This window comes from Poecilia formosa, unplaced genomic scaffold (genome assembly GCF_000485575.1).
Source record: "Poecilia formosa unplaced genomic scaffold, Poecilia_formosa-5.1.2 Scaffold57, whole genome shotgun sequence".
In the NCBI taxonomy this organism is placed as follows: Eukaryota; Metazoa; Chordata; class Actinopteri; order Cyprinodontiformes; family Poeciliidae; genus Poecilia; species Poecilia formosa.
Window position 1 is genome coordinate 1,113,937 of NW_006799996.1, and position 9,578 is coordinate 1,123,514.

Genomic DNA, 9,578 nt, shown 5'->3' on the forward strand with positions numbered 1-9,578 from the left:
TCCATTCAAATATCAAGAACATCCATTTGTCCGCCTGTCTCATCATCCATCCATCCATCCATCCATCCATCCATCCATCCATCCCTGGTTGTCGGAGGTTCCATTTTTTTCTGACTGTTTAGTATTCATATTTTTAAAATGGGGTTAAAATTACTGAGATTTCTGGAAATTTGTTTTTTAATATAAAAAAAAAATGCCAGGAAATCTGCTGCAAAGTATTCAAAGTAAAACTGAATCTTGTGTTTTTACCATCACTACTATCATAGCTTTGATGCTTGGATTTCAAGATTGGGAACTGTTTGTTTTTTTTCTACATTTTTTAAGATAGTTCCTTTAAGAAAGTATCAGTACAGTAACAATAACAAACACCGGTGTCCCTAAAACTTCCTCTTCATTATACAATAATTTACATGTTAAATAATATCTGTCATGTAGCTTTTGCTGCTTAGGATGGGCTTTTATTTGGACATTTAAAGTCCACCACATTTATGCCCTGTAAAAATTATAAAAATCACAACAAATTTGTTTTTCAGTGCATTTTCATTTTTAAAAGAGAAATGAACAAGATAACAGCCCGCTTGTAAACAAATTTTCTTTCAATTTTAACTAAAAAAAAAAAAAAAAAAACAGGAATGTTGAAAATCCTACCAACAGCATGAAAATGCGTAAAAAGCCTTGTAATAAATATTCACACTGTCCAGTTTTTACATTCAGCCCAAATTGTTGCTTTTACACTCCACTCTTCCCTTGCAACGTGACTCTAAGCTACTGAAAAATGACAATAACCAAGAAAACTACCTGTGCTGTGGTTCTTGTGGGTTGTTTGCAGGATTAAATTTTGATCAGCCTCATGTACTCGCTCAGCCGTGTTGTAGCTGCCATAAATAATCCTGCGTGCTTGAAGGGCTGTCTCTGCCGTCGACCCCCTGCAGAGGTTGGTGCTTCCCTCACGGCGGAGGAACTAACATTTCTCTGCCTGCCTGTGCTTTTTCCTCACCTCTTTGTGCCACATCATGACCTGAGAACTGATACAGAAACCAAAGTATGCACCTTCTGTACACCACTAGGGCTGGGCGATATGACTTAAAAAATGAAATCTCCGATCTTTTCATATCAAATCCGACTTCCGATTAGTTCTTTTCTCGCTTTCTTTTCTAAAAGAGAAATTACAGATGATAGAAAATGTTTTTTTAATCATCCCTTAAGATTACCACGGAGTATTACGGTATGAAAATTTTTGTTTAATTACGAGAATATAATCAACGTTAGCTAAAGATACAATTTTAGCAGAAAAAAACATCTTAAAACAAGTCTTCTTAATGATAAAAAAAAACAAGTAGACTAAACAAAATTTATTTAGGGAAAACTTAAAAAGCTTGTCGAGTGTTTATATTTCAAAACAAAACCGCATTAAATTAATTTTGCATCACATCGGACTGTGTTCGGACCGCTGTTATGCTATTCCGCCATCTTTGTTTCTGGATCAAGGGCACCGCTTAAGGATGACTAGTAGCGCCTCTGCTGGATGGAGGCCAAACTACAACACCAGAAGGTTTACTTTATTAATCTGAAACAATTAATCGGCAGTTAATTATAAGTCGTGTAACTGTTTGCATCCCTATTTAAAAGTCCAGCTGCTGATAATAATTTGATGCTCAGCATTTCTCATTTTAATTTTTGTTGTTGTTTTGTTGTGTTTGAAAAACACTACTTTATTCTAGTAATTAAAAAATTAATTTGTGGTCTGGTCTTAATTCTATATAGAAGAGTTGACCTGATTCCAAAATCCAAATAAAACAAGAAACAAAATGGCGGACTTGGGCATGCTGATATCACCCAAGAAGTGGAAAAAAATCTTAATTTTCTACAAATTAAATATTCAAAAATTGACTAAACAGATTTATCGCCCAGCCCTATACACAACATAATTTCTTTTAAACCTTTCTCTTTTTCCAAGCAGAACATAAAGACGCATTCCTCCACCTCTCTTTTCTTCAGCACAGAGAGCAATCGGAGATCGCGGAGCTGAAACAGACTGTGCATTGACAGCAGTTCCTCCTGCCATCTTCACTTTAAGGCGGGATGTCCAGCTGAGTCACAGCAACTCCGGCACATCACACGGTGGTTTCGTACTCCATCACTTCTTTGGCTGTGCTCAGGCAGCGGTACTGAATCCTCGGCGTCACTGGGGCTGCGCTCTCCAGCACCAGGATGGTTTTTCGCAGCCGTCGGTCGATGTAATGAGCGTCCCATGCCGGGTATTTCTTTCTCGGTAGGTCTATTCGGATGACGGGGCCCTCTGTCCTGGGTTTGAGGTGAGGCACAGGGGGCTTGGCGCCCCGCGGAGGGCGCACCTTAAACACGTCTCCGTCCACCCCAGGCTCCCTGTCCAAGCCTTTAGTTCTCTGGAGGGTCCTCGGCGGGCTGCCGACTAGATCCGGCGGGAGGCTGGAGGTCGGCGACGCCAGCACCTCCACGGGAACCTCCTTCTCCGCTATGTAGCCCCACCCGGACATGGAGCCGTCAGGGTGCAGCAGGCAGTAATACACAAACATGAAGAAGGTGCCAAGCGCGTAGCTGCTGGCCACAATGCACACCATGACGACGGCATAGAAGTCCGGGCCGCCTTGACGCTCGGCTGTGCCGCGGTACACGAACCAGGCGGCGGTGAGCGCCACGTTCTCCACGAACACCGTCAGGCTGTAGATGAGCAACCTGCAACGCGTGCGGCCCTCTCTGACGCTGAACCAGCAGAAAATATACACGATGCCCACCATCATGTTGTAGATGATCTCCTCCCACTTGGACATGCAGAAGTCTGTCTCGCCTTGGATGATCCAGAAGGTCATGATGCACCAGTGGGCCACGATGAAGATGCCAAAGTAAAGCTGGAACACGGAGGCGAAGAGGGCGAAGGCCAGCGCCCGGGCACCGATGGTGAACAGGTGCCACAGGATCTGGACCATCACGGCCTTGTAGGTCATGGGGAGCTTGTCGTCTCTTGAGTCCCTCAGGACTTTCTGGTAGGACGAGATCATCCAGGCGAGGGACAGCAGCGAGGCGGAGGCAGAAATCCCTGCAGAGACGGAACAAGAACAGGGTGTTATTAAGGACAACTAGATAGAAATAAAGAGGAGTAATTTACTGCCAAAGAAAAAAATCTGAAATTTTTCGATTAATCTCAGAAATGTTCTAGAAAAAACTTTCTGAAATTTCTGAGATTCAAAAGTGTAAAAAAAAATTTACTTTTGAAAAAAAAAACATTCTTGGAAAGTTTTTTTCTTGAAAATTTCTAAGATTAATCAAAAAATATCTGATTTTTTTCAAAGCAAATTCTGATTCCGATTAATTCGAGAATTTTTCTAGAAAAATAATTAGACATTTCTGAGATTGAAAAGTCAAACTCAGAAATGACTTTTGGGGGAAAAAAAATCTCACAATATTTTGTCCAGAAACTTTCTTAGATAATTCAGAATCAGAAATTGCTTGAAAAAAAATCAGAAATTTGAAGATTAATCTTAACAATTTTCTACTAAAAACTTGGACATTTCTGAGTTGAAAAATTGAAAATTTGTTAGAGAAATCTAGAATTTCTCAAATTTGCTAGAAAAACAAGAACATTTCTTAGTTTGAAAAGTCTAAGATTTGCAAGAGAAAACTCAGAGAATAATAATATAAAACAAGGAAATTTCTGAACTCCAAAAGTGGAAAATTTACAGGAAAAAAACTCTGAAACTTTGAGCTTAATCTCAGAAATGTTTTAATGTGGTGTGATTGAAGCAGCAATTATGCTAAATGAATGTTATATTTATGAAATAGTGGATGAAAGACATTCCAAAAGTTGATGTTCCTTTACATATATAGTTGTTTTGTCTTTGGATTTGCAAAGGGGGTCAGAGGTTAAAGCTCTTTTGGGTAGATGGTTTGAGAACTCGTGGTCTAATTAACACATAAAATCACAGTGAAACACCATGAAGGCTGTGGTCTGAAGTCTGTGATCGTCTTTGCCTTCAAATCCATCAAAGTGCTTGCTAATGGTGTCTGTGGTGTTGGGTCATCGCTCACCCTGAAGAGGTAGAACCTGACTGGTGTGGATCATGATGCTAAGTTGCAGCACCAGCTGAGGAGCGCTCTTCAGGAAGGACTCCAGCAGACGCAGCATGCTGATGTCCGCGCTCTCAAACATCATCCGCCAGTAGTAGTGGCGCCGCTCCGGGTCGCCATGCCAACGGCTCTGCACCCCCAAGTACAAGGCGTGGACGTACCTGAGCGTCAGAGGAAGATTCACATGCCATCATGGTTAGATTTAGAGGCTCAAAAGTCAAACATCTTTTCCTTAATCTCAAAATTTCAGTTTTTTTTTTTTCAAGCAAATTCTGGTAAATCACAGAAATTTTCCAGAAAAAACTTGGAACTTTATGATCTGCAAAAGTCAAAATTTTGCAACAAAACACAGACATCTTCAGATAAATGTCATACATTTTCAAAGGAAGATTTTCTAGAAACCCCCCCAGAAATTTCTGAGATATAAATGTGATGATTTGCTTTAAAAAACTAAGAAATATTGAGATTAATCTCAGAAATTTTCTAGAAAAAAAAAAAAAGGGGGAAATTTCTGAGCTTTAAAAAAAAAAAAAAAAAACTCAGAAATGTTCAGATTAATCTCAGAAATTTTCATGGAAAACAAACTAGTTTCTGAGTTTGAAAAGTCAAAAATTTGCTAGATAAAACTCAGAATGTTTTTAGATTAATCTCAGAAAATGTTTATAAAAAATATAAAAAAAACAAACGCGGAAAGTTTTGAGTTTAAAAAGCTGAAAATTTGCTGCAAAAAATCTCTAAAATTTTGAGACTCATGAGGAAAACAAGCAAATTTCTCTAGCAAGTCTAAGACTTATTTTGTGGTTGAAAAGTCAGAAATTAGCTAGAGACAGACATTTTTAGATCAATCTCAGAAATTAGACAAATGGCCCCGGGGTCTCACTTTGAACATCCCTTTGAAATCCCAGTCTCTCTAAAGTTATGCTTTCTGTGCTGAGATCAGAAAAAAGATGAACAAGGCTGCAGAAAGAGGAAAAACAGAGAACAGATCCAAATTAATGCTGTTTTTAATGCAACATTTCTGAATCCAAATGACAAACTTCACCTTAACAGGACATGTCTGGAGAAACACTGATAAATTTCAGCGCATTGAAGCAGTAAATGTCTCTGTAAATGCCTTGAGAAACAGGGTCAGAAGAGACTCGTGTCAAGGAGACCAGTGAGCCACAAGAGACAGTGTGCAGTGATACATTTTGTCATATTAAAGTCACAACCTTCAGTGGGTTTTATTTGCTTTTCATGTGATCGAAGAACACAAAGGAGTGAGGCATGTACTTTGCAGAAGCAGTGAGGAAAAAAGGATACATGGATAACATCTTTACAAATAAAAGCAGAAAAGATTATTTTATAAGTGCATTTGTTTTCAGTTGGAATTAGCTTCTGCTCATCTGCTAATGCTATAGAAACAGAGCTAATCTTTAGCTTAGCTTTAATGATTTTGCTGACTTTCAAGACGTCTTGCTCACTTAGTTTCCTCTAAATTATTTATCCTATATAAATTCTAAACCTCTAATTTCCCTGGCTGTTTTGTAAACTTTTTTTTCTTTTCGGCATATTGCAACCTGTACGTGATCTTTTCATGACAGTCTGAATAACCCAGATCGGACTTTTTCGAATGTGACCCAGGCTACTTTGACATGTGGTCTGAAATCCGATTCGTATCTGATCTTTTCAAATGTATCGTGTCTGAACGGCCAGTTCGAATGCGTCTGACCTGAACGTCATTGATNTGGCTGTTTTGTAAACTTTTTTTTTCTTTTCGGCATATTGCAACCTGTACGTGATCTTTTCATGACAGTCTGAATAACCCACATCGGACTTTTTCGAATGTGACCCAGGCTACTTTGACATGTAGTCTGAAATCCGATTCGTATCTGATCTTTTCAAATGTATCGTGTCTGAACGGCCAGTTCGAATGCGTCTGACCTGAACGTCATTGATGCTCGACAAACGTCATTATTCTGCGACCTGATACGCGCAAGCGGGAAGAAAAATATCAACCTTGGCGGGTGATAATGAGGATTAAGTTGTTAATTTGCTGGCTCCGGATGGAAAACAACTTTAAAAACACAAGATAGGCTCCACCGTTAGCATCCATGTTTACTTCCCCAAACACTGAGCTCTCCTTCTTCTTCTTCTTTTTTATCGCGGTTAGCAAAACACTAAGCACGCTCTTTGTGACTCTACTGCGCCCTCCACTGCGCATGAGGGACTCTTCTAGGTAATTTGCAGAAGTCGAATATCTTGAGAAATGTGAACAACCACACCAAAAAATAAGGAAAACATCAGAATTGTGTTAACGTAGCCATAGATACACAAGTCTAAGACTTTTTATGGCCTGCAAGACATAAAATTACTGTAACCCCTTTTTTTCTTGGTTTCTTCAACACAAAGCTGTTCTTGAAATGTACACACAACGAGAGAATGGAGCATATGTGCCGTAATGAGGGTCAAAGACTCACAGATGGTTTCATTGCACTCTATCCATGACACAACCCTCCCATATCACATCTCATGTGAGCTGACATTCAGTTCAGGTTGCAGGCCTCAATTGATCCCAGTTCACCTGACTAAATGTGTATCAGTGACAGATCATTCGCGAGTTAACAGCTCGGGGTAAAACACACAGCGCTAATCCTCTTTAACGTTCAGACACACTCCTGCAAGTACGGCACCCACGAACAGGACACACACACACGCATGCACGCGCACACGCACACACACACGCACGCACGACCACACACACACACACACACACACACACACACACACACACAACAGCTTTAATGGCATTACCGGTAATTCTGTGCTGCCACAACGTTTTAATGTGCTCCTGGACACACTCACACTCACTCAGTCTCAGTCTCCGGGCGGATGTATGGGATCAATACTGCTGTCTCAAGAGGAAGGAAGCGAGCGGGCACAGAAAGACACACATTGTGTTGTTCTACAGGTAAATCAAGCCATATGAGTCCAAGTTATCCCTCTCTAACATGACCAAATGCCAAGTATTTATATACATTTGTCTCATAACGGGAATGTTGCCTCACACCCGTCATACAACTGAATGTTTCTCTGAACTGGCAGTAGTTCAAGCCTGTCAAAACCTATCAGAAGACTTCTAAAGTCTGAGCCCCGACTCACCATCACTGACTGAGTTGCTGACCCACAGACCTACTACTGTCCATCTGGGGAGTTTATGGCTACGTGTGTGTCATAAATAGGTTTGGATCTAAATATTGTGATAGAGAAAAGTATATTAACATGCGACTTATAAGTCAAAAAAGGTTGCAGAAATAATCTTATTATTTGAGTGAAAAGGATTAATCGATTCATTTAGTAACTGGTTAATCATTAACGCTAGTGTACAGACTCAAAAAACAGCATTTCCTGAAAGAACAACACACTCAGCGCAGTAATTAAGTCAAAACTGAACAGAAAATTTAAACATTTTTTATTTAAGATGATAATTTACCAAAATAAAGTGAAACTGGACTGAAAAAAATGGTTATTTCTGTAAATACGTTCTGTACAGAATTCCTCAAGTGGCATAGTTTTAGCTTCACCTGGTTCAGATTATGTCAGTAAATCTCCTACTTAACACCTTGTGCTTAATTAATTATTAATTGAATAATTAAAAAAATAATCAACAGGTTAGCTCTAATCTGCACTGATGCTAGTCATGCAGAAAGAGTTGATCTTTTCACATGTTGATGTTAGAAATATTTCCCTGCAGATGAATCCTTTGCAACAGATATATCAAGTACACAGTAAAGGAATGCCATGTTATTGCATTTTAGGCAATAAAATTGCTTACCAACAACAAATGATTTGTCTATTTGAATCTTTTATGTGTGTTTAATATTATATAAAAAGAAACTTGACTAATTAAATAAAAATCCTGCAGTATATGCCCATTATTTGGTCTGATTAATTGTTGGAATAATCACCAGAATACTTGTGTGTTTATAACTTTGCAAGAGGTGGCCAAGGCAAAAGGGAGTGGGTGGAGTTTAATCCCCTTGTAAACTAGGGAGAAATGTCAAACAACACAAAACATAATCATCCTCTTTTGGCACCAAAATGATAAGGTTTAAATAAAAAAGTGGGGAAAGATGTTGGACTTTGCAGATGAGCAGAAAGACCAGAGCTATTCAAATGTTGATGTTAGAAGTATTTAGATGAATCCTTTGCTACAAATGATCAGGCGTTCACTTAAGGAATGCCAGGTTGTTGCATTTTAGGCTATAAAGGGTTTTTATTATTATTATTACTTAAAAACCAAAATTGAATTGTGTATTTTTTGTTTGTTTGTTTTTTTGTAATTAAATGAAAAATGTTCAGAATATAATTTTTTTTGTCTGATTACTCGATTAATCGTCGGGATAATCAATGGAATAATCCATGTGAATGTGTATCTAATTTTCCAAGGAATGGTTGACCCACGGCCGGCGGCCGCGGGGGAGACGGTGGATTTAATCCCCTTGTCCCCTTTGTCCCCTATATATGTCCCCTTTTTGACATTTCCCTAGGGAGAAATGTCAAAAACACAAAACCACATTGGCACCACAATGATTAGGTGGGAAGATATGTTGGACTGAAACACAAAAACCAAAGACAAGGTGTACCGATCTGAACCTCTCGGATCTCCGACTCACCTCCAGACCTGCGCCAGCTGCAAAATGTGAATGAGGGCTTGAAAGACCCACATGAAGGCTCTGCAGCAGCCCCGGACTCGGCCCCCGCCGGTCGGCCCCGGCAGCACCGCGGCGGCCCGGCCAGCGCCCCACTCTCCGCTGTCCTTGGTGCTGAAGTCGCCTCCCTCCGCGCCCGCCGCTGCCGCCACCACGGCCGCCGCCGTGCCGCTCTCCACGGACTCCGTGAAATCATAGGCGAACCACCGAAAGCTCAACACCTGCACGACCACGGACGGGACGATCACAAAGACCAGAGTCAAGGCGAAGCACCAGTACTCCCTCCGCAGGTAGTAGTCGGCAGCCAGCCACAGGTCTGAGGCCCCGTCCGAGAAAAACACCAGCAGGACGCAGAGGGTCCAGCAGAAGTCCTGCAGGCTGTACCGATGCTCGCTCACGCGGCGCTCCGGCGGTGCCGGTTCGGACCGGGCGGGACACTCGGGTGGGATTTCGTTTCGCGGAGAGGCAGGAGCACCATCAGATTTCGCGGCCATGTTTGTTGAGGGGAAGAGATGGGAAAATGATGGAAGCGAGGGGGAGGGGGCGAGCAGCCAGTGGGGCCGCGTGTGAGGGGAGGAGGAGCGGGTAAGGAGGGCGGGAGCCGCCGCTGATCAATCACCGGGTTTAATGCAGATAAATTCAATTTAAAGGCACAAAAAGCTGCTGGTCTGGTGTAACGATATCAGACTGGGTTTCACTGCACCAGTGAAGGTTCTGTTGATCAACATGAGGTCTGAATCCATTCAGCAAAATCTGAATACTATAAAAACGATTCTTGGAGGA

General features: G+C 41.0%; 1 protein-coding gene and 1 long non-coding RNA gene across 2 annotated transcripts; both read right to left on the bottom strand.

Annotated features, from left to right (window-relative positions):
• Positions 1 to 1,348: 1,348 nt before the first annotated feature.
• On the bottom strand, positions 1,349 to 9,348 carry xkr7a (XK related 7a). The gene is made up of 3 exons (XM_007553576.2): positions 8,760 to 9,348; positions 4,066 to 4,265; positions 1,349 to 3,076 (listed from the first exon to the last, which is right to left on the bottom strand). The coding sequence occupies exons 1-3, from the start codon at positions 9,287 to 9,289 to the stop codon at positions 2,115 to 2,117; spliced, it is 1,692 nt and encodes a 563-aa protein (XP_007553638.1). The 5' UTR covers positions 9,290 to 9,348; the 3' UTR covers positions 1,349 to 2,114.
• LOC107836431 (uncharacterized) lies at positions 5,646 to 6,143 on the bottom strand. Its single transcript, XR_001662328.1, has 2 exons — positions 6,028 to 6,143; positions 5,646 to 5,815 (listed from the first exon to the last, which is right to left on the bottom strand). It is a non-coding gene; the product is annotated as an uncharacterized LOC107836431 (long non-coding RNA).
• Positions 9,349 to 9,578: the final 230 nt, after the last annotated feature.

What these genes read in the sequence shown, in the direction of transcription:
- xkr7a (XM_007553576.2), bottom strand. Translation starts at nt 9,289, where the DNA reads ATGGCCGCGAAATCTGATGGTGCTCCTGCCTCTCCGCGAAACGAAATC. An exon ending in CAGCTGGCGCAGGTCTGGAG is followed by an intron (nt 4,266 to 8,759) that starts GTGAGTCGGAGA and finishes TCTGACGCTCAG; the next exon opens with GTACGTCCACGCCTTGTACT. An exon ending in TCAGGTTCTACCTCTTCAGG is followed by an intron (nt 3,077 to 4,065) that starts GTGAGCGATGAC and finishes CCGTCTCTGCAG; the next exon opens with GGATTTCTGCCTCCGCCTCG.